At 46.2% G+C, this 27688-nt stretch overlaps 1 protein-coding gene across 2 annotated transcripts in view; it reads right to left on the bottom strand.

The window, feature by feature from the left end:
• FZD3 (frizzled class receptor 3) overlaps positions 1 to 27688 on the bottom strand; it is a 118583-nt gene that overhangs the window by 42357 nt on the left and 48538 nt on the right. For both annotated transcript variants that reach the window (XM_073624864.1, XM_073624865.1), the window contains exons 3-4: positions 16376 to 16572; positions 8720 to 9737 (exon numbers count right to left, since the gene is read on the bottom strand). In XM_073624864.1, the coding sequence (XP_073480965.1) occupies positions 8720 to 9737; positions 16376 to 16572 (1215 nt within the window). The remainder of the gene's footprint in view (positions 1 to 8719; positions 9738 to 16375; positions 16573 to 27688) is intronic.

Below are 27688 nucleotides of genomic sequence, written 5' to 3'. Positions count from 1 at the left end.
TGTCTGTGCCTCCACTAGAGAGAGGACTCCCAACTTCTTATCTCAACAGGAGGCGAAGGAAAAGAGAAACAAATACTAATCTGACAAAGGTTTTATCCAATCTCCAAAAACAAGAAATGTATCAGCACACTTCAATCATAAATCCTAAAGTGTTTTAGAACTGTATATTTCGGAAACCCCAAACGGTTATGTGGTTGGTGTAAATGTATAAAGTGTGTTAGCAGAGGTTTACTTTGAGTTAGTGACATACTTGTGGAAGCGCTCTTATCAGCCCTGTGGTGAAGGTCATTTCCCTGGAAGCGGTCAAAGCTGAGATTAGCCTTTGTAGCTGTAGAAATGTGTTTATGTTGGAGGAAGTTGGGTTATGATAACCTGTGATTAGTGTGACACAACGCTGTCGAGTATTTATATTATGAATGTATACAGTTTATAGTGGAGTCTTCACTGCTGTAAGGTGGCCCCCGCTGTGTCTGTGAGGTGTAATAGGGCCTGTGTCAATGGGCTTTGGCCTTGTGGTTTATGACATCAGTTTGAGATGCTTCGGAGATCCTCCAGGATTCTTTGACAGGTCCATTTGGCCTGTGGTCGATCTCCTTCTGACCTACAGTTTACCTGCTTTAAGTGGGTTTTTCGTTTTTATAATTAAAAATCCCTTTCCAAAACCATGGCCTTTAATATGGAGTTGCTCCACTTTGTGGATAGAAGAGTTTCTACTCTTCTGGGAAGAGCTTCCCTTAATGGCCAAAAGGTGCTGGAAACCTGACCCTCAAACCTATATGAACTTGTTGAAAATCCCATTCCAAAACCATGGCCATGTACAGTGCCTTGAAAAAGTATTCATACTCCTTGACATTTTCCACATTGTCATGTTACAGCCAAAAACATAAATGTATTTTTATTGGGATTTTATGTGATAGACCAACACAAAGTGGCACATAATTGTGAAGTGGAAGGAAATTGATCAATGGTTTTCAAATAAATATCTGAAAAGTGTGCAGTGCATTTGTATTTAGCCCCCTTTACTCTTATACTCCTAACTAAAATCTAGTGGAACCAATTGACTTCAAAGTCACCTAATTAGTAAATAGAGTCCACCTGTGTGTAATTTAATCTCAGTACAAATACAGCTGTTCTGTGAAGCCTTAAGAGGTTTGTTAGAGAACCTTAGTGAACAAACAGCATCATGAAGGCCAAGGCACACACCAGACAGGTCAGGGATAAAGTTGTGGATAAGTTTAAAGCAGGGTTAGGTTACAAAAAAATATCCCACGGAGCACTGTTCAATCCATCATCTGAAAATGGAAAGAGTATGGCACAACTGCAAACCTACCAAGACATGGCAGTCCACCAAAACAGACAGGCCGGACAAGGAAAGCATGAATCAGAGAAGCAGCCAGGAGGCCCACGATAACTCAGGTGGAGCTGCAAAGATCCACAGCTCAAGTAGGAGAATCTGTCCACAGGACAACTATTAGTCGTCCACTCCACAAATCTGGTCTTTATGGAAGAGTGGCAAGAAGAAAGTAATTGTTGAAAGAAAGCTGTAAGAAGTCCCATTTGCTGTTTGCGAGAAGCCATGTGGAGGACACAGCAAACATGTGGAAGAAGGTGCTCTGGTCAGATGAGACCAAAATTGAACTTTTTGGCCTAAAAGCAAAAACGCTATGTGTGACAGAAAACGAACACTGTACTTCACCCTGAACACACCATCTCCACCATGAAACATGGTGGTGGCAACATCATGTTGTGGGGATGCTTTTCTTCAGCAGGGACAGGCAAGCTGGTCAGAGTTGATGGGAAGATGGATGGAGCAAAATACAGGGCAATCTTAGAAGAAAACCTTTTAGAGTCTGCAAAAGACTTGAGACTGGGGCGAACGTTCACCTTCCAGCAGGACAATGACCCTAAGCATACAGCCAGAGCTACAATGGAATGGTTTAGATCAAAGCATAGCAAAGTCTCCAGCAGTATGGGACGTTGATATCGAGATCACAGTGCGTTATGGGGCGTTCAGCAGTGCTCAAATTCTCCGCGAACGCCCCATATGTTCGGTTCGTTTTAGAACAAACGAACACCCGATGCTCAAGTCGATCTTACATCCGACTCGAACCCTGGGCTCATGCCTAACAGCTGAACCTCACACCTCTATGAACTTGTTTAAAATCCCATTCCAAACCATGGCCATTATTATGAACTTGCTCCCCTCTTAGTGGACAGATTCTATTCTTCTGGGAAGGCTTCCCTCAAAATTTAGGAGTGTCTGTGAGAGTTTATGACCATTTAGCCAAAAGCCCTGATGTTGGATGAGTAGACCTGGCTCAAAATTGTCATTCCAATTCATCCTAAAGGTGTTCAGTAGGGTTGAGGTCAGGGCTCTGTGCAGGCCACTCAGGTTCCTCAACACCAAATTCCTAAACCAGTAAGTCATTCTCAACCAGGGTTCCTTGGAACCTTAGGTTTCCTCCTGAGGTGGCTAGAGGTTCATTGTGGCTAGAGTTGTGGCTTACATTTCTCTATGGGCACATTTAAACCTGCTTCGACTTCATCACACATTAAAGCACCTATTGCTTCAACATGGTTTTTTTATGTGTTTTTGATGCTTCGATGATGCTTCAATGATGCTTTTTTGAAGGTTTATTGAAGCTTGAGAAATGCCCTGTGTCTGTGTTGATTTTCTGTTTGTTTTAAAGGGGCCCAGTAGAACCCCAGCTCAGTAGTAACACGCTCAGCAGATCCCCAGATCATTAGTACCCCTGTTCAGCAGATCCCCTGCTTAGTAGTACTCCCAGCTCTGCTGAGGCCCAAATCAGTAGTATTGCCAGCTTTGCTGATTCACCACTCAGGAGTAACCCCCAGCCCTGCTGATGCCCCGCTTAATAACCTCCAGCTCTGCTGATCTCCCATTCAGTATTAAACCCCAACTCTGCTGATCCTCTGGTTGATGAGCCTCTTCTTTCTGGTCCCTGCTCACCTCCTGCTATATTGCTCCCACGCTGCGCACTACGTGTGACATTGCTAGTTTATTCTTCTCCGGTCCCCCAGCTCTGCTGATCCTCCGTTACTCAGTCGTCTCTTTCCAGCCTCCGCTCACCTTCTGCTATAGCATTCCCATATTGCACACCATGGGTGATATCTGTTCTGCTATTTGTCTGGACCCTGCTCACCTTCCTGCTGCTCTTCACTGCACACCAGATATGATGTCTGCACCAGAATATATACAGATGAACTGGAAGTGACTGCTGATGACTTCTTTCTGGTTCACTTGTTGGTTTCCCAGTGCATCCTTTGATATCTCATTCTTGCAATACCTCCAAAACAAAGTGAAGCTAAAGCTGAATAAAAGGCTCTCAAAAGCTGCAGGTGCTTCTAGCGAGCGTTGTCATAGACTTCTATGAAGGCTTTGGAGACGCTTTGAAGCACCAAGAAAACGACAGGAGGTGTCATTTTTGAAGTGAAGCAAAGCAAACACAACAGTGTGAACAGGACTGTTAGGTAACCATTTTGTTTAGTGACACTTGGATTGGCATTCAGAGTGCTTTAAAAAAAATGTTCCAATGCCACATCTTGAAGCAGGTGTAAATGAGGCCTAAGGGCAGCATTCTGACCATCACTGTAAGGGTGGCATTCTTCCCACTTACAACCACCAATGTAAGGGGCATTTTCCCAATGACCACAAATGGATTAAGCTTAGCAGGGGTTCCTTGAGACCTGAAAATTGTTGCAAGAGTTCCTTTGGGGTAAAAAAAAAAGGTTGAGAAAGGCTGTCCTAAACCTGTGGAGCTGGCTTTGTACACGTGCACAGTCATGCTGGAAGAGAAAAGGGGCCTTCCTCAAGGGCTGGAACAGCACAATCCAAAAAGTTTTCGTATGGTGTAGGATTAACAGTACCCTTCACTGAAAACACCTGAATTCAAAACATTTGGCAGGGGGTCCTATACTTTTGGCCATATGGTGTATATTGGAAAGGCCCACATGTGTATGCTTTTATGTATTGTCTCGAGTAAAGAACTTTTTCCATAGGGTTCTCAGTGAAATTAATAATATCTATACACAAATCAGGGTCTGGTATGAGATTTATCATCCATAGAAACAGAACATAGGAGCACCTAGTGTTTATGCGCCCCTATGTGACAGAGTGTTGTGCGCAATGAACAAAGATAAAATTATGTTATGAAGGAAATTCCCAACAGAGGCCGAATGTCATTATCATCAGACCAAAACAAATAATAATAATTACACTTCTATTTGCTATTCATGACCACATGGTCATACCCCTTATGTTTTGCGGCTTCATGATGTCCAAAACATAATTACACGGTACAGTTTGCACCTGCTCCTTCCTTGAGGACATGACCACAAAGAAAAGCTGGTCTTTTAGAAAATGTTATTGAAACTTCTCTTTATACATCTCCATTGTAAGGGTATATAAACATATCGGCCCCTTTAGAAAAAAAAATATTTCGACCCTTTTCATTCTATAGTGTATTTTGGAATTGGATTGTTATTTTTTTTATTATATTTTAAAGCAAATCTTTAGAAGAGCTTCAAAACAAACTTTGTCACCAGCAACCTCCCTGGCACTTCAATAAGGCCCTTCAGCCCTGGCACACTGGTTCCTGAGATCCTTGGGCAATTTGAACTCTGAAACAGTTGGCAAGCGAGCAGTTGGAGGTGCCTGCTTTAAGGTCCTGGGGCCACCTCTGAAGCATTCTAGTTTTCTTTAATCTTTAAACCGGGACAGTACTCATTGTGCCACCATTGTTCCTAGACATCAAAGAGCCTCCATCAACTTATTTTCAGGTGTGTACAGTAGCTAGGATCCATTAGATTTCTGAACTGGCCTCTATTCAGGTAATTGGCTCTATTTTTGTGTGACCTAGAGATGTCTTAGGCAGCTCCAGTTCAGTTAAAGTACACTGGTCATGTTGTAGATGTAGAAGACCATATACTGCTAAGGAAAAGAAAGGTAGGCGCTCGGGTTTGTGTTCAGTACAAATGAACCTATCACATCCAACTACAAATTGGACAAGCCTGTGACATCCATTTCTGCCATTCCCCACCCACTATCTCACAAACCAGGGAGAATGTCATTGTGTACCACTAAGGTACTCTTACTCTTTTGTGGAATGGTGCCAGAGCCAAATTGAGGCCAGCTTATCATGGAATACGAAACACTAATAAAGAAAGTATTGTAGGCACTCAGGGTACCTGCTTTTAACGCGTATTGCTAGTTACAAATTGTAATTGAATACAGGAGGTTTCCTTTAAATGATAACATTTTTAATAAAAGTGTGGCAAAAAAGGAGTTAAAAAATACAAAATGATTAAAAATTAAACCATAAATCCATTACATGATTTTGGAATAACCCCTCTTTCTGCTGCCTGGCCTATAAAGTGTATGTGTTCTGGGCAATAAGCATAACAAGACCAGGGTTAGGGTGGGGTTTGTAGTGGAGGATACCAGTTATACTTGAAATCAATCTGACAATGACCTCGGCCCCCACCCAATCCTCCTCCATGAACCTGTTTGACACAGACCCTATTCCCTAGTCTTCCTTTATGAGCCAGCTTAACACAGACCTGGTCTTCCGCCCTCCTCTGAGTCACCTTGACACAGACCCAGCATCCTATTCTCCTCTATAAGCCACCTTGATGCAGACCTGGCCTCTTCTATGAACCTTGTAAGCAGGGGTTAGTGCCCCTCTTAGTGATGTCCCTCCCCTGAGTAGATATGGTAGGTTAGGCTAGCCTTTCATAAATAAGCTAGAGAAGGAAGAGCCTGGGCAGAGGGTGATGGGACGTGGCTACCCCTGGTATAATGATATGTAGGCCTGTAGCTTTAGGAAATGAATCCTTCAGGGCTTGCCTGTAACAGACTTATTTGTAGAACCAACCTATGGGAGACCTGCAGTGAGGACCATGAAAGAGTTTGGAAGTTATCCTAAGTTTGCGTTGGACATGCACTGTGCAGAATTTGTATGATGGGTCTGGAAGAGTGGAGATGAAGGTTGTGATGTAAATAAATGTATATCCTGCTTCCTTCACAGTAAAATCATTAAAAGGAGATAAAAGTGTGGATTTTCTTGTTTCTGGAGGAGGGCCTCCGGTCAAGAGAATGTGAGTGACCTAAGATGGTGGAGTTTTTTCTTGTTACAGGTGGATGGTTGCAGTGGCCCTTAGCCAGCATGACCATTGCAGGTGGTGAATCAGGGCTGCTTTCAGCCACCTTAACAAAGACCTGGCCTCGTCCTTCTCTATGAGCCACCTTAACACAGACCTAGCCTCTTGGCCTCCTCTATGAGTCACCTTGACAGAGACCAGGCCTCCTGTCTTCCTCTATGAGCCACCTTGACACCTGGCATCCCACCCTGCTCTAAGTCACCTTGATGCAGACCCAACCTCTTGTCCTCCTCTATGAGCCACCCTGGCACAGACCTGTCCTTCTGTCTTCCTCTATGAGCCGCCTTGGCACAGACCTAACCTTGTGTCTTCCTCTATAAGCCACCTTGCCAGTAACACCTGGCATCCTCCCTCCTCTATAAGTCAACTTGATGCAGACCCAACCTCCTGTTCTCCTCAATGAGCCACTGTGACACAGACCTGGACTCCAGTTCTCCTCTGTCAGTCACCATGACCCAGACCTGGCCTCCTGTCCTCCCCCATAAGGCTGCCTGATAGCCAGGTGCAAAGCAGCCAAGTGCAAATGATGAAATTCTAAAAGAAAATTGAATCCACGGGTATGCCCTCTCCTCGGAGCTAGATTACAGTAAATGCAAGAATTTTTAGTCTTTTGACATGGGTGAACTTTTAAAGGTTCCTGTCATTGTTGGACGAAATACAATATTAGTCCTTTAATGTTTTGCAATGGCCGTATTTCCTTTAAGAGTTATTTACAGAGCTCGGTGCTGAGTGACTTAAAAGCAGAACGAGCAGTTGAGACGGGTCCCAGGAAACAATTCCTCCTTTCTTACTGCGCTCCGTGCGGGGAGCGTGCCAAATCTATTAAAAGGTCATTTACAGTATCGCATGCTGCTGAACCTCATCTACAATACATGCTGCAAACATTACTGGAATGTAATGAAACACCTTATTGAATATTTAGTCTTAAAAAGTTACGTTGGGGCATAGACATTAATCTAAGGAATCTAAATGTGCACTTTACACTGCAAAAGCATCTCAGTGATGTTATAAAAATGACAATAATGTGCAAACATCAATTGTATGCCCTGCCATTTCCAAACAATGCATTAACGTCAAAACATCTGTATTTTAATATATAACTTTTTTTTAAGAAAAGAGAATATTAAACAGAATTACTACAATAATACTAAATTTATAGGAGCAGTGGTGGCCAACCTGAAAATCAGAGAGGGCTTCAAGTGTGGCCCCTGACCCTTCCAGAGGGCTGCATAATAGTAGCTTGTATTTGTGCATTGAAGTACTGTATATTGAGTCGAGGCAGTCAGTCCATTTAAAGTTAAGGGGCTGTAACTTACCCCAGATCCCCAAATTTTGGTCCTTCTGTATTTTTTTGTTTTACAGTACAAACACTAAAGAGAAAGTGGGGAGTAAATTAAGCCTGTAGGCATCAGTGGTAGTAATATTATCTCCCACCAGTGGTGTTCATGGCCTCAATAGTAACCCCCTCCAGCACTAGTGTCAGTCACCTCAATAATACCCTCAAAATAGGTGTCAGCGGACATAATAAACCCAGCATTGGTGTCAGTAACCCCAGTAATAAGCCCCAGAATTGGTGTCAGTAGCCTCAATAATAACCCAAGCACTTGCGACAGTAGATGCAATAATGACCCCAGCACTGGTATCCGTCACCTCAATAAAAACCCCTAGCATTGGTGTAAATGGCAACAATAGTAACAGCGTTGGTGCCAGTGCATGCAGTAACTCTCAGGATTGACTTCACTCACTATAATAATAACCCCCATCAATGATGCCAGTCACTGCAATAACACACAGCACTGCTGCCAATGGGCACAATAATAACCCCTAGCATTGGTGCCAGTGGTCACAATAATAACCCTCAGCATTGGTGCCTGTAGTCACAATAATAACCCCCAGCATTGATGCCACTGGTCACAATAATAACCCCAGCATTGCTGCAGTGGTCACAATAATAACCCTCAACATTGGGGCCTGTAGGTCATGATAAAACCCCCCAGCATTGATGCCAATGGTCACAACAATAACACCCAGCATTGGTGCCAGTGGTCACAATAATAACCCCCAGCATTGGTGGCAGTAGTCACGATAATAACCCCCAGCATTGATGTCACTGATCACAATAACAACCCCCAGCACTGGTGCCTGTGGTTACAATAATAACCCCCAGCACTGGTGCCAGTGGTTACGATAAAACCCCCCCAGCATTGATGCCAATAGACACAGTAATAACCCCCATCATTGATGCCAATGGTCCTAATAATAATTCCCAGCACTGGTGCCAATTGCCATAATAATAGTTCCTAGCACTGGTGCCAGTGGTCACAATAATAACCCCCAGCATTGGTGTCAGTGGTCATAATAATACATTATTTGTGCCAGCAGTCACAATAATTAACCTCCAGCATTGATGCCTATTGTCACAGTAATAAACCCAGCATTGGAGTTCGGCTTTAGGCAAAATAAACGTTTCAGGTAAGTGTGACTTTAATTTAAATTGAAATATTAATCCATAGAAATGTAACAATGGAAGAAGCCTTACCTGGTAAGGGCAAGGGATGTGATATTCTCTGCACCGCTCCTGAATCCACGTGGTCTCCCAAACCCCCCGGTAAGCCTGCTCATAGAAATAGCAGCCAATCACCACCAAAAGGGGCACAAGGTACAGAATGCTAAACACGCCAATGCGGATCATAAATTTCACCAATTTGTCCTGGTTTTCCTTCTCCAGAGGGATTTCTATCCGCACTCGGTTCAAAGAAATAATCCCAGCTAAAAGTAGAGTCACACCAACCACAACATTCAGGCAGAGGGGTGCTAGGACAAAGTATCTCAAAGCATGAACATCATACAGGCCAACAAAACAAACTCCACTGATGTTGTCCCCTTCAATTTTGTTCATGGCAAGAAGGATGATCGTGAGGGTACCCGGGATGCCCCACGCGCTGGCGTGAAACAAGAGTGCCTTCTTCTCAATGGCTTCGCTCCCCCATTTTGGAACAGCTGCCAAGAACCAGGTGATGGTGAGGATCACCCACCAAACACTGCCAGCCATGGTGAAGAAGTAGAGAACCATGAAGAGCATGGTGCAAGCCTTATTGTGAGATCCTTGGGTTACAGTGGAGGCCTTGTACTGGGTGGGACTGGCAGGGTTGCACGCCACTCGGTCTTCCAGTAGAAACCCAATGAAGAAAATCAATGATACCATCATGTAGCAGACAGCGTAGAATATGATGGGTCTTTCTGGGTACCGGAACCTGGTCACATCGATGAGGAACGTCAAAAAGGTGAACAAGGTGGCTGAAAGGCAGACTATAGAAATAACTCCAATAAAATATCGAGCAAAGGAGAGTTCTTCTCTTCGGAAGTACATGTGTGGACAGGGTGGGGAACAATCACGCACTCCCAAAAAGGAGTAACCCAACTCGGGGTCAATTTTAAGCTCCCTGGGGCACCAGAAGCCGTAGTCTCTTTGCACTGCTAGTGGGGTGTCCTCCGTGGGCTCCCTGGAGAGGCTGAGATCCACCATTCGAGGGTAGGGTTCATCACAATCAGGGAACCTGAAATACAAGAAAAAACAAATTAACTCCGAAATAGGACATTTTTAAAGCCCAACTTCACATTCAAAATAAAAAAAATATTTTAATTCCTTAACTTCTGGAATTTTCTCTGCAATACTCACCTTCTCCCCGGAGCTGCCCCTTGTCAAAAGTCTGATAGCTGCCATCCCACTTCCAGGTTGAATGACACCCAGCCTCACTCAACCTGGAAGTCATTACATAAAAAGTTCATCCATCCCTGCAGTCCTCTGGAGTACAGGAGGTGTGGCAATCACCCAGCATTGTCGGCGAACACTCAACTCTACCCACAGGATGCTGCCTATTCATAACCAGAAGGAGATCAGGTTAGTGACTGTATTCTGATAATGGGTATTTATTAAATACCAGCACTATGGGCAGGGAAAGGAGGTGGCTGGTGGGTTTTTATTTAATCACGGAAGTGGGCTTGAAGTTATTTCAAGGAACACGGGGTAAAGTGTACAAGCACATTTTTGTTTTGAAAAAAGTTTTGGCTTGGATTGGGTTTTAAGCATGGGGTTTGTTTTTTATGGTTTCTCACAAGCTTTTCTTAAAAAGATTTGCAGCCTCTATAAACACAGGTATGCCATACTTCAATCAGTCATGGTGCTGAGATTAATCACAGTTAAGCGAGACGTGAAACTGGGGCTGGAGGACTTTGGGCTTTTATTGCTGAACAATCTGCTCCATTCTCTGACCCCTTGTACCAGAGACAGGCAGCAAACGTTATTTATGGACATGGCAAGCTCTTTTCCACGCGTTGTTATCCTTTCTCACAGTGGGGGTTGTGTACCAACAGGTGCTATCCAATTTCAGCCACAAAAACACCACATTGCAATCAAAAACCCTTCTTAGATGCCTGCTAAGAGCCAGGTCTGATGGGCGATGGGTTTACCACAATATTCATCTTCTTCCTGGTAGCAGACCACATCACCCAATTCTAGATCATGGGGAAGAATCGATTCTTAGCGTCACATCGCCAGCGACTCTTACAAATATATCACCAGATACAAAAGTATCATAAGCAATGGCTGCTACAAAATTGCCAGTAATAACTGCTACAGAATTGCTGGTAATGGCTTCTACAAAATTGCCTGTTGGACAAGGATCTAAAGCTCCCCTCTATTTTCTTTATTCCATCATTAGTAAGATTGTTTGGTCCCCAGACTTTACAGGATCTGGGAGGTCTGATGGTGAATTTATGTAGGTAGTATTAGGCTAGGTTCACTCCTACAAGTGCGACCAATTGCGCCCATTTCCGAGCGTCATGTGTAGGGCAGCCCATTCATTTCAAAGGGCTGTTCTAAGGCAGAAAATGCGGAAAAGAAGTTCCTGGCCCTTTTCCAAAAACACACCTCACCGAACTGGCGCCAAGCTATGCATGGGGGTGCCATTAAATTTCGTTCATGGCAAGAAGGATGATCGTGAGGGTACTCGGGATGCCCCACGCACTGGCGTGAAACAAGAGTGTCTTCTTCTCAATGGCTTTGCTCCCCCATTTTGGAACAGCTGCCAAGAACCAGGTGATGGTGAGGATCACCCACCAAACACTGCCAGCCGTGGTGAAGAAGTACAGAACCATGAAGAGCATGGTGCAAGCCTTATTGTGAGATCCTTGGGTTTCAGTCGAGGCCTTGTACTGGGTGGGACTCCATCATTAGTAAGATCATCATTAGTAAGATTGTTTGGTCCCCAGACTTTACAGGATCTGGGAGGTCTGATGGTGAATTTATGTAGGTAGTGTTAGGCTAGGTTCACAGCTACAAGTGCGACCAATTGCGCCCATTCCCGAGCGCCATTTGTAGGGCAGCCCATTCATTTCAATGGGCTGTTCTAAGGCAGAAAATGCGGAAGTGCCTGGCGCTTTTCCAAAAAACACACCTCACCGAACTGGCACCAAGCTATGCATGGGGGTGCCATTAACAAGTAAGTGCGTCTGCTAAAGGGCAGGACATTTCTGTGCATGTCAGGAAAGTTCACAAACGTCTGACGCAGCTCAGCTCTGCTGCAGCCCCTCACCTGGTTGCTACAGAGTTACAAGTTACAGTCTGAGTGATCATCAGGGATGAGAAGAAAAATACCTGTAGAGCAGGTGAGGGCAGTTTTGGTTGGGGTTGGCTTTTACAAAGAGGGGTGGCCCAGCGAGCAATTGGTGTTTTTACTATAGATCCACTGTCGTGTCTTGGACACCCGTGTATGCAAGCCCTTATACCGCATTCTTCTATTGGAATATAGCGATCTTCTGCCCTATAAATAAACCTGGATTCCTGAACACATTCATTTAAGCTAAACCTTCCCATCAGGTAATTGGCGTGAGATCATTCTTTAACTTTATAAAACGCAGGGACGCGACCGAGCATGTCAGGACGCTGCTGTGGTTTTCATGTGGTCTCTCTATTGTTCCCAAAACAGACAGTATATTTTAGCACCGTGACAGAAAGTATTTTGTTTCGGAGGCACTAAAAGTAGACTGTTCCTGCCGTGACCTCTCCCCTCTGCTTTAATTTACGACACCGCGCTGTCTCCCAGCTGTCTCCAGCTAGGCCTCCCACTACAGAAATGCATTCTTCCCAGTGCAGGCCAGTTCCCAGCGTAGACTCCCAGTGCACACACTGGTCACATTCAAAACACAAAGCAAAAATTACTGAATATCTCCTCCACTCACAAAAAGGAAAAAAGATGCAAATAGTATATTTTTTAGGGCTGATTCTGACAGCGAATGAGGGCAGATAGCTTGTTGCGTTCAGAGGTGGCGTTTTAGGACTCATTCCAACAACAAATGAAGATGGATAGCTTATTACATTCAGAGGCAGTATTTTAGGGATTATTCCATCAGCGAGTGAGGGTGAATAGCTTGTTGCGTTCGGAGGTGGCGTTTTAGAGCTCATTCAGTCAGCGAGTGATGGCGGATAGCTTGTTGCATTCAGATGTGGCATTTTAGAGCTCATTCCGACAGACAATAAGGCCGGATAGCTGGTTGTGTTTAGGAGGTGGCGTTTTAGGGCTCATTCAGTCAGTGAGTGAGGCCGGATAGCTTATTGCGTTCACAGGTGGTGTTTTAGGGCTCATTCCGACAGCAAGTGAGGATGAACAGCTTGTTGCATTCAGAGTGGTGTTTTAGGGCTCATTCAGACAGAGAATGAGGCCGGATAGCTTGTTGCGTTCAGAGGTGGCATTTTAGGGCTCATTCAGAGAATAAGGCCAGATAGCTGGTTGTGTTTAGGAGGTGGCGTTTTAGGGCTCATTCCGACAGCAAGTGAGGATGAACAGCTTGTTGCATTCGGAAAGTAGTTTTAGGGCTCATTCTGTAAGGGAGTGAGGAAGGATAGCTTATTGCAATCAGAGGTGGTGTTTTAGAGCTCATTCCACCAGCAAGTGAGGACGGATAGCTTATTGCGCTCAGAGGTGGTGTTTTAGGGCTCATTCCGACAACAAATGAGGGTGGATAGCTTGTTGCGTTCAGAGGTGGCATTTTAGAGCTCATTCAGACAGAGAATGAGGCCAGATAGCTGGCTGTGTTTAGGAGGTGACATTTTAGGGCTCATTCAGTCAGCAAGTGAGGGCGGATAGCTTATTGCAATCAGAGGTGGTGTTTTAGAGCTCATTCCACCAGCAAGTGAGGACGGATAGCTTATTGCGCTCAGAGGTGGTGTTTTAGGGCTCATTCCGACAACATATGAGGGTGGATAGCTTGTTGCGTTCAGAGGTGACATTTTGGGGCTCATTCAGTCAGCAAGTGAGGGCGGATAGCTTATTTTGTTCAGAGGTGGTGTTGTAGAGCTCATTCCACCAGCAAGTGAGGGTGGATAGCTTGGTGTGTTCAGAGGTGGTACTTTAGGGCTCATTCCGACAGTAAGTGAGGGCGGATAGCTTATTGCATTCAGAGGTGGTATTTTAGGACTCATTCCAACAACAAATGAGGGTGGATAGCTTATTGCGTTCAGAGTGGTATTTTAGGGCTCATTCCGACAGCAAGTGAGGATAAACAGCTTGTTGCGTTCGGAGTGTAGTTTTAGGGCTCATTCCGTCAGTGAATGAGGGTGGATAGCTGGTTGCGTTCAGAGGTGGCGTTTTACGGCTCATTCAGAATGAGGGTGGATAAGGACTTGCTGAAACGACAGTAGTGCAGCATTTAGAGGGTTAAAACAGGTGGTGAGGAGGCAATGATCATCCCACTGCCTGTCAAACACCTCTGAAAAGCAATACACCACAGACCACTTTTCAGAGTAGCAGCAGCCCTTGCCGCGAGCGTTATGCCGCGTACAAACAGTCGACGGGAAATGTTGGATGTGAGGATGTGAGCTCTTTGTCGGAAAGTCCGACCGTGTGTATGCTCCATCGAACATTTGCTGTCGGACTTTCCGCCAACAATTGTTTGATAGCAGGTTCTCAAATTTTCCGCCAACAAAACTTTATTGTCGTAAAGTCAGATCGTGTGTACACAAGTCCGTCACACAAAAGTTCTACGCATGCTCGGAATCAAGCAGAAGGAGCCGCACTGGCTATTGAACTTCCTTTTTCTCGTCGTACTTCTTTTACGTCATCACGTTCGTGATTGTTGGCCAACATTTGTATGACCGTGTGTATGCAAGACAAGTTTGAGTCAACAACCTTCCAACAAAAATCCACGGTTTTGTTGTCGGAAAGTCTGATCGTGTGTATAAGGCTCCATTCACACCATGCATGTGCAACTGACTGTGTGCGCTTTCTGCGTGTCGCGTGTCAGGGACTTCTTTTGCTCGATTTCTGGGCATAGGGCAGCCTGTTAAAAATGAACAGGCTGCCCTATGCCCAGAAATCGAGCAAAAGAAGTCCCTGACCCTTTTACAAAATCACGCTGCACCAGCATGCATGGTGCTGAACACATTTCAATGGGCTGCCCTACAAGCGAGCGAGAAACATGGAAAAGAAGTCTCTTTTCCAAAATCGCAATGCGCTAAGCAGATGCAGGTTGCCACGCCATTATGAATGAATGGTACCGCCATCACGTCTGGCTATTAAAAAGTTTCTGTGCGTGTCTGGAAGGTTTGAGATTTATTTTTACAGTTCCCAACACACACACAGAGTAAGCCTCGGTTCACACTGCTGCGACCCCAATGTCTTGCAACTTCGCAGTGCGACTTGCTTGCAACTTTCATGTAACAAAGTCCATGGGAATCCAAGTCACATTAAAGTTGCATTAAAGTAGCGCAGGAACCTTTTTAATTGCACTGGTTGGAACGGCTGCCTCCGAAATTAATGCGTTTTCACTTATTATGCGACTCTGTCCGGGGTAAAAAGGTAGCCCAAAACTAGGTTCAGGATTCCTGTTCCATTCACATGCGATTCAGTGTGGTGCAATTTTGAGCCTATTCATTTTGAATGGGCTCAAATCGCACCACATTGCACTAAAACACATGCAGCAATTTTGGAACTGCACTGCAACCGGATTGCACGGTCACTTTATACCATCATGTGATCTGGTGCCAGCAAACGCGCTGCACTTGTAACAAGCTTTTGGGGGTGTCATTAAAATTGCAGTGACACCTGCTGCAGATCACAAGGGTAGTGCGATTTGAATGCAGTGGGAAACGTGCGCAGATCACAGAATCTCCCGCACCGCATTGGTGTGTGAGATTCACACCTACGTGGGTTTGCGGCCAGCATTTGCGCAGGCACGGCAGCCCATCCATTTGGATGGGCTGCCGTGCCTGAGTTTCCCGCAGGAAAAAGGCTCCTGCACCATTTAAAAAAAAAAATCAGCTTCTGGGAAATCCAATGTTTGCTTTTATACCATGCGATTTCCTGGTCCTTCCCGCACCCGCGCAGCGTTTTTAAATGCATAGGGCTGCCATTCAGAATTCATTATTAAGCCCCCCCCCCCGGATTCTTTCTCCAACCATATTTGCAAACATGGCCTTTTAGTGCTTGTAGATCCTGCACCTTTAAATGCAGGATCTATAAGCACTAAATCAGGGATATGCAATTAGCGGACCTCCAGCTGTTGCAAAACTACAAGTCCCATCATGCCTCTGCCTCTGGGTGTCATGCTTGTGGCTGTCAGAGTCTTGCTATGCCTCATGGGACTTGTAGCTCTGCAACAGCTGGAGGTCCGCTAATTGCATATCCCTGCACTAAATAGACAGTAAGACTGGGGATGAAAGGGCTAGATAACGCTGGATGTCCTCCAACCAGGAAATGAGCTCTGACTTGCTGCAGCTTCTAATGCACACTGCGTGAAGTTTACAGTGTGCAGGGACATCAGAATAAGCAGTTTCAGTCCAGGAGAGGACCCTGTACAACTGTGTAAGCATTAAAGCTCAATTGCAGTCAGAAATATAACATACTAACAGCTTTTTATGATGGTCTTACCTCTACTTTCCTATTACAGCGGGTATACAGGGTGTCTAAATATAACTGCACTTTCAGATACGCACTCCAGTGCACTTTAAAATCAGCACTCCGTAAAAGACCTTCTCGGACACGCCTCCTGCCCTTCTCAGCAACACAAGTCTGAGGACACAGTGAGGGGCGTGGCTGTTACTCAGCTCTGCCAGCACAGAGCTCTGCAGTGTGAGAGAACAGGGCCGTCTAAAACATCTCTAGGCACAGATCAGAATTTTAAAAGAATTTTACATTACCGGCTACATTCCATCTCCTCCGGCCACGGCACGCCAAACATATCCATGAGCTTGAAGCACTCGCTGTACGCCCGCTGACACAGCCTGCGGCACGGCAGTGTGACCCGCCCATACTCGGTGCAGACGGGCGCGTAGAGCGCGCACAGGAAAGGCCGGAAGTCTCTGGAACATTCCAAGTTCACCATGGGATGGAAAGGCTGCAAAAAAAAAAAAAGATTTTAGATTAGTTTACGTAGAAGAGCGCAGTATATTAACCATAAAACACATCATTGGCTGTTAATTCCTAACCCCGAGAACAAAGAGCGCGCCAAACCCGCGGTAGTACATTACAGATTAAGGCTTTCATGTGTAAACCAGTAACAGTGACCCCGGGGTCAATCATTCATAGAGCGATTCATCTGGAACGAGAGAACGCCGGGGCTCAGTGGTTGGCACTCCTGCCTTGCAGCACCGGGGTCCTCGGTTCAAATCCCAGGCAGGGAGCTACACTATACCAAAAGTATTGGGACGCCTGCCTTTACACACATGAACTTTAATGGCATCCCAGTCTTAGTCCATAGGGTTCAATACTGAGTTGGCCCACCCTTTGCAGCTATAACAGCTTCAACTCTTCTGGGAAGGCTGTCCACAAGGTTTAGTAGTGTGTCTATGGGGATGTTTGACCATTCTCCCAGAAGAGCATGTGTGAGGTCAGGCATTGATGTTGGACGAGAAGGCCTGGCTCTGGGTCTCTAATTCATCCCAAAGGTGTTCTATCAGTTTGAGGTCAGGACTCTGTGCAGGCCAGTCAAGTTCTTCCACCCCAAACTCACTCATTCATGTCTTTATGGACCTTGCTTTGTGCACTGGTGTGCAGTCATGTTGGAACAGCAAGGGGCCATCCCCAAACTGTTCCCACAAAGTTGGGAGCATGAAATTGTCCAAATTGTCTTGGTATGCTGACGCCTTAAGAGTTCCCTTCACTGGAACTAAGGGGCCAAGCCCAACCCTGGAAAAACAACCCCACACCATAATCCCCCCTCCACCAAATGATTTGGACCAGTGCACAAAGCAAGGTCCATAAAGACATGGATGAGTGAGTTTGGGGTGGAGGAACTTGACTGGCCTGCACAGAGTCCTGACCTCAACCTAATAGAACACCTTTGGGATGAATTAGAGCGGAGCATGGAGTTTGCATGTTCTCCCTGGGCTTGCGTTGGTTTCCTCATACATTTCAAAAACATGCTGGTAGGTCAACAGTCTCTGGTCTAAGGCTAGGTTCACATCTATGTATGTCGGGAACGTGCGCTTTCCCAACGCACACAGAATGCATTGCCCATTTAGCAGACATGTGGCAGTACCGTTATTGTTGATGGCACCCCCATGCATCTGCAAAGGCGCCCTTGTTTTGGCGTGCTGCAGCACCATGAGGTTCGGTGCAGAGCGTTTTTTGGAAAAGGGTCGCTTTTTTTCCCCTGCGTTTCTGGCGCCCATTGAAATGAATGGCCTGCCCTACATGCGATGCGCGCCTGCGTTTTAATGCGGTTCAGTGTATCTATCTTCAGCTTGTTTAACCACCTCATTACAGGGCACTTACTTCCTGCCCAGGCCATTTTTCAGATTTTAGCGCTCTCACACTTTGAATGACAATTGCGCGGTCATGCTACACTGTAACCATGTGAATTTTTTTATCATTTTCTTCACACAAATAGAGATTTCTTTTGATGGTATTTAATCACTGCTGTTTTTTTTTTTTTTTTTTTAGAAAAAAATAAGACCAAAAATTTTGAAAAAAAAAAGTTTTTCTTAGTTTCTGTCAGTAAATAAGTTTTTTTTCTTCTTCACTGATGAGGAGGCACAAATATGCCGTACTTATGGGCACTGATAGGTGGCACTGATGAGCACTGATAGGCAGCACTGATGGGTGGCACAGGGCACAATTAGGCGGCACTGGTGGGCACAGATAGGCTGGCATGGATAGGTGGCACTGATGAGCATTGATGGGTGGCATTGATGAGCAGCAGTGATGAGCATTGATGGGTGGCATTGATGGGCAGCAGTGATGGGTATTGATGGGCAGCAGTGATAGCCAGCACTGACTGGCATCCCTAATGGCCACTGATTGCTGGCACTTGTGGGCACTGATTGCTGGCAGTGTTGGCCACACAGTTCTGGCACTGGTGGCACTTAATTGTAATCAGGGCACTGAAGATCAGTGCCCTGATTACATCCCTAGATGTCCCCCTGTGAGGAGATGCCACTGATCGGCTCTCCTCTCCTCACACTCTGTCAGTGTGAGACGAGGAGCGCCGATTACCGGCATCGCCGTGTTTACATGTGACCGGCTGTGATTGGACACAGCCGATCACAATGTTTAAAGAGCCGTGGCCTTTTACACAGATCAAGGTCGCGCCGTGTCCTAGCAACACAGCGCGGCTACGATCGCCGCGTTGCGCGCCCCCTGATAGTGGTCGTTTTGGGCGGCCGTCATATGACGTCCACCCAGAACGAGAGCCGCGCCGCCGAGCCGTCATTTGACGGCCGGCGGGCGGGAAGAGGTTAATTAAGCTTTGACAATAAAACCTGGAAGCCGATTAGTTTCTATGCACAGCTGCGTCAGATTTTGTGCACCAGTTTTAGTAAGTAGTAAGTAGTAGTGTGTGTGTGTGTGTGGGGGGGGATTTACTAAAACTGGAGAGTGCAAAATCTGGTGCAGCTCTGCATGGTAGCCAATCAGCTTCCAGGTTTTATTGGCAAAGCTTAATTGAACAAGCTGAAGTTAGATGTTGATTGGCTGCCATGCACAGCTGCACCAGATTCTGAGTGCTCCAATTTTAGTAAATCCCCCCCCCCGCTTTTCATGGGCTTCCTGATCATGTGATCTGTCACAGTGATCAGGAACCCATCCTACCAACTATTGATCGCGTCACTGTGATGAAAAGCTGACGGCGACAGTGCGGTCACAGGGTTGGAGGCGCACACGTATGTGGTATTGGTGCAACACATATGTGGCAGCACAGAAAGACGCCCACCTCCGTGCTGTCACCTAGATGCATATGGCTACCAAGAAAGGGGTTTAAGGCTTGGTTCATGTTGAGCACGTGCGCGTTTCCGTGCGCCGCGTGTAGCGCAGTTCATTCATTTCAACAGGCTGCCCTACGTGAGAGAAACGCGGAAAATAAGAACGCAAAACTTTTCCAAAAATGTTCCATGCTGAAGCGCTGGGTGCTGCGGAACCATGCAGTTTGGCGCTCGTGAAAACGCATACGTTTGCAGATGGGTCAGGATGCTAAAAGGCAGCGCGTTTCTCTGCATGTTGGGAAAACGCGTGACTTTGTGCATGTCCCCCGAACACGCATAGATGTGAACCTAGCCTGATTCCCCCCGAGTCTCGGGGTTGGACCCTGACCACACATATCCCATATCATTTTACGGTCACACGCTGGTCACAGGAGGGGAGTGACAACACTGTCATGCTACGTTGGCAGTTAAAACAAAGCATGGAAGGGAAACAAGAGGCGAGACATCAAACCAGCATCAGCGGAGCGACCTACACAGAGCGGGGGGAGGGCAGCTGTTAGTGTGTCTTTTCAAGCTGAGCAGATGGACGCAGAGTTCCGATGTCAGAAATATCCCTGGAGTCCCATCTGGTGCCATCCTCACTGCAAGCTTGACACCAGAATATTAATGAATCAGGAGAGTAATATTCCAAATGTGTATTCTTCCTTAAATCTTGGCGTGCATTAATTTATTTCTTCCAGATCTGTGCAGTAATCTGGTGTGAAAATTTCCTGTAATAAAGACCGCTCACTGCTGCTCTCTCTCCTTGTGCAGGGTGACTGGTCTTGTCTCCGCCCCCTCCTGTAGTTTTCTGCAGGCAGCTTCTAGAGGGCAGGGCCTGCTGGGCCCCTCCCACAGCTCTCCTCTCTGCACAGGCTATGTACAGCACAGTGATGATGTCACTGATACTTTTACAAGGTAAAATCTGTTTTTCTTTTTTTCTGGGCTACTTTTTCAAGGTGGTACCTGGAGTTTAATTTTAGGATGTCAGAAACTGGAAAAGCTTATTTTTTGGCTCACCTTCTTGAGTCACCTCCCTGCCACCAGCCCACTCTCTGGACAATCAACACCATCATCTCCATCCATTCAGCAGGGATCTCCTCCATCCATTCAGCAGGGATCTCCTCCATCCATTCAGCAGGGATCTCCTCCATCCATTCAGCAGGGATCTCCTCCATCCATTCAGCAGGGATCTCCTCCATCCATTCAGCAGGGATCTCCTCCATCCATTGAGCAGGGATCTCCTCCATCCAATGACCAGGGATCACCTCCATCCATTCAACAGGGATCACCTCCATCCAAGGAGCAGGGATCACCTCCATCCAAGGAGCAGGGATCATCTCCATCCAAGGAGCAGGGATTACCTCCATCCATTGAGCGGGCATCACCTCCATCCATTGAGCGGGCATCACCTCCATCCAATGACCAGGGATCACCCCCATCCAATGACCAGGGATCACCCCCATCCAATGACCAGGGATCACCCCCATCCAATGACCAGGGATCACCCCCATCCAATGACCAGGGATCACCTCCATCCAATGACAAAAGATCACTTACAATCAAGGAGCAGGGATCATCTCCATCCATTGAGTAGGGATCACCTCCATCCATTGAGCAGGGATCATCTCCATCCAAGGTGCAGGGATCATCTCCATCCAAGGTGCAGGGATCATCTCCATTCAAGGAGCAGGGATCACCTCCATCCATTGAGCAGGAAACATCTCCATCCATTCAGCAGGGATCTCCTCCATCCATTGAGCAGGGATCTCCTCCATCCATTGAGCAGGGATCTCCTCCATCCAATGACCAGGGATCACCTCCATCCATTCAACAGGGATCACCTCCATCCAAGGAGCAGGGATCACCTCCATCCAAGGAGCAGGGATCACCTCCATCCAAGGAGCAGGGATCATCTCCATCCAAGGAGCAGGGATTACCTCCATCCATTGAGCGGGCATCACCTCCATCCATTGAGCGGGCATCACCTCCATCCAATGACCAGGGATCACCCCCATCCAATGACCAGGGATCACCCCCATCCAATGACCAGGGATCACCCCCATCCAATGACCAGGGATCACCCCCATCCAATGACCAGGGATCACCTCCATCCAATGACAAAAGATCACTTACAATCAAGGAGCAGGGATCATCTCCATCCATTGAGTAGGGATCACCTCCATCCATTGAGCAGGGATCATCTCCATCCAAGGTGCAGGGATCATCTCCATCCAAGGTGCAGGGATCATCTCCATTCAAGGAGCAGGGATCACCTCCATCCATTGAGCAGGAAACATCTCCATCCATTGAGCAGGGATCGCCTCCATCCATTGAGCAGGGATCGCCTCCATCCATTGAGCAGGGATCACCTCCAACCAATGAGAAAGGATCACATCTATCCCTTGAGCTGGGATTGCTTCCAACCAATGAGCAAGGATCACCCCCATCCAAAGAGCAGGGAATACCTCCATCCAAAGAGCTGGGATCACCTCCAACCAATGAGCAGCAGGGATGGTTTCCATCCATTGAGCAGGGATCACCTCTATCCATTGAGCAGGGAGGAGATCCCAATGCAGTAAACCTACACAAGGAGAATGACCCCCCTGACTGTGTAGTGTCATAGAGATGGTAATCACAAGACCGGCTAAACAGAACTCTAAATCCTTTTGGCAAGCAGCACAGTAAACATATTGTATATGCAATTTAGCTATGTATTCATCTGGCAGGTGCACACAGAAGTCTGGATGTTTACAGAGATCTGTGCGGGGGACGTGGCAGAGGAGGCCGGTAATACTGGAAGGAATGTTTCACACTGAGAGGTAGGGACATCCGTCACATCTCTGGGGTTGGTAATCTGTGGAATTATCAGGGCAAGTGCAGGTATTAGAAGGGAAGATCGGTTTTCAAAATAACCATTTAAAACCCAGCATTGATTCCGAGTGTCTTGCGCTGGTGCCAGGAGCTGCTTATAGCCGAGAAACAAGACCGAACAGACATGTGATGACGCCCATTAGGCCACATTCACACATCCTACATGACTGGTCCTTTGTAGCACCCTAACATTGTTAAGGTTGAGACGTTCGAAGGCATGAAGATCCTGCATGTGCAACATTCACAGGCGTACAAAGTACAGGACCCTACTGGCCGCCGCTCCATGCCAAGATCAACAATGTGTAATCGGTGGCACCTGTATGAATGTTGACTTTACCACACACATTTAAATGTCTGCTATATATCAAATATCTTCATGTGGTGGGACAAAAGAACATGGAATATTGATCTTTTTCAGCTGTTTGTAAGGATGGCATTTTGACCACCAATGTAAGAAGCATTCTTCCCACTGACCACCAATGTAAGGAGGATTCATTTCACTAATCAGCAATGTAAGGGACATTCTTCCCACTGATCACCAATGTAAGGGACATCCTTCCCACTGATCACCAATGTAAGGAACATTCTTCCCACTGACCACCAATGTAATGGACATTCTTCCCACTGATCACCAATGTAAGGAACATTCTTCCCACTGACCACCAATGTAAGGAGCATTCTTCCCACTGATCATCAATGTAAGGAGCATTCTTCCCACTGATCACCAATGTAAGGAACATTCTTCTCACTGATCACCAATGTAAGGGACATTCTTCTCACTGACCACCAATGTAAGGAACATTCTTCTCACTGATCACCAATGTAAGGGACATTCTTCCCACTGACCACCAATGTAAGGGACATTCTTCCCACTGACCATCAAAGGTAAGGAGCATTCTTCCCTCTGACCACCAATGTAATGGGCATTATTTTCACTGATCACCAATGAAAGGGGTATTCTTCTCACTAATCACCAATGTAAGGAACATTATTCCCACTGATCACCAACGTAAGGGACATTCTTCTCACTGACCACCAATATAAGGAGCATCCCTCCCACTGATCACCAATGTAAGAGACATCCTTCCCACTGACCACCAATGTAAGGAACATTCTTCCCACTGATCACCAATGTAAGGAGCATGCTTTCTACTGACCATCAATGTAAGGAGCATTCTTTCTACTGACCTCAAAAAAAATTACGGGGGTTCTTCTGGGGAAAAACAGATTGAGAAAGACTGTTCTATTTCTAGTGCTTGTGAGTCCAGGGAACACAACCATTACAAAAGGAACCAAAAAGCCCACCTTCAAAAAAGTACTGCAAGATACAGCATTGGCTTCTTATAAACAGAAGGTATGTCCTGACTTCTAGAACGAAACCCAAAAACATGAATCTCAGCTTTCTTATGGGTAGTGCTACACATGAAACCTTTAACATGGATCACAAGATCAGAAGAAGCGCAGAACACAGCTGATGGCTCTCAATGACACGTCAAAAGACCAACCACACAAGGGAAGACACAATACGAGTCGCAAGTTATCCTGAACACCCAAACAAAGAATGGAAGCCATGGGAACCTTTTCCAGCCTGTCTCTAGTTGATAGATCAGGGACCTGCGGAAAGTGACTAGGGAGGGCGAGAACAGTTCAGGTGTATGAGCAGTCAGTGAACTCCGAAGACGAGGGAGCGTGGGAGAAGCAAGGAACCGCGCTGAGAAGGTTAGCAGGGTCTCCTGTGCTGAAAGGATCTGCCCCCCAGACTGAATGCATTTGTGGAAAAAGTAATGGCGGTCAAGAGAAAAGGTTAAATCTTTTGTGTCTGTAGCAGAAAAAAAAAAAAAAACAAGAGAGACACTTAATACTTCTTCTGCAATGTGACCCCGCTCTGCCCCCACTGCCAGATGACAGAATCCAAGAACATGGCAGATCCACCCAAACCTGAGATCTACTTCTGGACTGGCAGCAAAAACAGAATACCAGTCAATGAAGCAGCACAAGGACCTGAATCTTAAACTGATCTTGTGCTCCATTTTAAAGGTTTGATGTGTAGCACTACCCATAAGAAGGTTGAGCTCTGTGTTTTTGGGTTTGGTGCTGGAAGTGAGGACTTCCCTTCTGTTATAAGAAGGCAATGCTGTATCATACAGGACTTTGAAGGTGGGCTTTTTGGTTCTGGTTTGGGTTTCTGAAAAAAAAAAACAAAAAAAAAAAAACTAGCAACTGTGTACTAGGCTTTAGGCTCCATTCACACTTGTGCGACTCCAATCATGCGATTACCATTGCGACTTTGATGCAACATTGATGCTGACTTTGACTGTTGCACAGCTGTCACATTGAGAACATTAAGATGCAACTTTCATGTGACTTTTGAGAGTTTGCATTGCAGTCTATGGCGTTCAAGTCACATCAAAGTAGTGCAGGCATCTTTTTTAAGGTCGCCGCGACTTCAAGTCGCGTAGATTTGAACAGATTCCATTGGATTGAATATCACGGGCTGTGACTTTTCATGCAACTTTATGTGTCCAAAGTCGCATGACAAGTCACATAAGTGTGAATGGAGCCTTACTGAACTTCAGCATAGAAAAATCAGGTCCCCTAGCCTTCCAGAGAGGGCTGTGCTGTGTAGCGGAGCTGTGTAAATCTCAGGGCTGGATGGACATGAACGCAAATCCTTTGGCAGCTACCTTCTTTTTTTTTGAATGTTTAGACAGTTGCAATGCAGGTGTGAATGAGAACCTTAAAAGCCATCCTTGTTCTCCAGTGAGTGAGTTTGCCTAGGATGATGATGTCATAAGGCAGGAGGAAGCATTTCCTCAGTCTCCTCTCCTTCACTGATCAGGCTGCAACATTAAAACTGTAGTAAAGTTGGCCATACACCGATTGAAAGTCAGCTGGTCCGGCAGGCACCGGCTGATCAGTGCGTGGCCGTCCCCACTCAACATAAGCTGATCTTAGATTGATCGACTTCTGTCGAACTGACTTTTTAAAGAATTTTCCTTGACCAGCAGCTGCAGCCAATCGGCTGCAGCTGCTGATCAGTGTATTCTGGCAGTGGTGGGTACATCTGTCAGAATACAATGTCCTGGTGGGGGGATTCTTTTGTGTGGATGGATCAGCATGTGGCCCCTCTGTTCCAACAGAAATTGATTGCTTGATCGACTTCTGTCGAAGAGATTTTGTTGGAGAATTTCCCTTGATCAGCAGCTGCAGGCAATGAGCTTCAGCTGCTGATCAATGTATTCTGACAGTGGCAGATTCCTCTGTCAGAATGTAATGTCCAGGCAGGGAAATTCCTTTGTGTGGACTGATCAGCATGTGGCCGTCACGTTCAACAGAAGTTGATTAAACAATCAACTTCTGTCAAAGGAGCTCGTTGGAGAATTTCCCTCGATCAGCAGCTGCAGCCAATCAGCTACAGCTGCTAATCAGTATTATGCTGACAGTGGTGGGTCCCTATGTCAGAATACAATGAGCCACCAGGTTGGGGTGTCTTTTGTGGGGATGGATCAACCTGTGGGGCTGTCTCCACTCATTAGTTGATCGTATGATTAAGGTCAGTTGAAGAGGCTTGTTGGACATTTTCCCTCAATCAGCAGCTGCTGATCATTGTATTTTAACAGCGGCAGTTACCTCTGTCAGAATACAATGTCCTGGGGGTGGATCAGCATGTGGCTGTCCCTGCTCAACGGAAGTTGATAGTTGATCGACTTCTGTCGAAGAGGCTTGTTGGAAAATTTCCCTTGATCAATGGCTGCAGCTGATGAGCTGCAGCTGCTGATCAGTGTATTGTGACAGCGGCAGGGACATCTGTCAGAATACAATGTCCTGGCGGGGAGGGATTCTCCTGTGTAAATTGATCGGGGTGTCCTCACTCAACAGAAGTTGATCGCTTGACCGACTTCCGTTGAAGATGCTTGTTGGAGCATTTCCCTGGATCAGCAGCTGCAGTCAATGAGCTGCAGCTGCTGATCAGTGTATTCTGACAGCGGCAGGTACCTCTGTCAGAACACAATGTCCTGGCGGGGAGGGATGGGGGATTCTCTTCTGTAAATTGAACGGGCCGTCCCCGCTCAACAGAAGTTGATCGCTTGACCGACTTCTGTTGAAGACGCTTGTTGAAGCATTTCCCTTGATCAGCAGCTGCAGCCAATGAGCTGCAGCTGCTGATCAGTGTATTCTGACAGCGGCAGGTACCTCTGTCAGAACACAATGTCCTGGCGGGGAGGGATGGGGGATTCTCTTCTGTAAATTGAACGGGCCGTCCCCGCTCAACAGAAGTTGATCGCTTGACCGACTTCTGTTGAAGACGCTTGTTGGACCATTTCCCTGGATCAGCAGCTGCAGCTGCTGATCAGTGTATTCTGACAGCGGCAGGTACCTCTGTCAGAATACAATGTCCTAGCAGGGGGGAAGATGGGGCATTCTCTTGTGTAGATTGATCAGCGTGCGGCCGTCCCCGTTAAACAGAAGTTGATCACTTGATCGACTTCTGTTGAAGACGCTTGTTGGAGAATTTACCTGGATCAGCAGCTGCAGATCAGTGTATTCTGATAGCGGCAGCTACCTCTGTTAGAATATAGTGTCCCAGAAGTGGGGATTCTTTTGTGCGGATGGGTCAACGTGTGGCCGTCCCATTCAACAGAAGTTGGTAAAGTTTCCCCTCGATCAGCAGCTGCAGCCATTAAGCTGTAGCTGCAGATCAGTGTATTCCGAAAGCGGCGGGTATCTGATGCTAGGTCTGTTTTCTTATGACTTTTTTAAGGTCTGCCCACTTGATGATAGTTAGAAACATGCCGTGCAACATAGAAAAAGAGAGGGCGACTAACACAACACAAATGTAATCTGTTGATGGACGGGGATGTCGGAAAAAATGAAGACCAAAAGAACATTTTTTCGAGGACAGGAAGACACACATGTATCATCGGTGACAGGAAAAAAGGGAACAATGTAAACAATGATCCCGCTGAGATCTCCATTTCTATAAAGATGAAATTACAGCCCAATTCAGTGCGTGTTGTGCAGCCATTGCCATGGAAACCATCCCAAACCTTGTACAGTCGCCCGAGGAGACAGATACAACAAGGGAAGAAACATTTTTATTAGTCTACGAAGATTTCCTTCTAGAAAAAAACAGTCCTGGAAACCTCAGATTTCCGAAGAGGATCCAGATCTCCGCACAGAAAATAAAATCTACTCTACTGGGTATAATCCACAACTGGACATTTCCCATCAAATACTCTTTTTTTTTTTTTTTTAATCTTTTGTTGCATCTCGGGGGGACAATTTTTAAAAAATTTTCACTCGCATTTCTTAAATCAAAATGTTTTTTGATTCAGGCTGGGTTCACACTATGTGCGGCGCGGGGCACAGCAGGGGGTCCGGCACGTCCCCCGTTCACCA

The sequence above is a fragment of the Aquarana catesbeiana genome, linkage group LG04, assembly GCF_042186555.1.
Source record: "Aquarana catesbeiana isolate 2022-GZ linkage group LG04, ASM4218655v1, whole genome shotgun sequence".
NCBI lineage: Eukaryota > Metazoa > Chordata > Amphibia > Anura > Ranidae > Aquarana > Aquarana catesbeiana.
The sequence above is the reverse complement of the archived record's forward strand: the minus strand, read 5'-3'. Positions and strand labels throughout refer to the sequence as shown.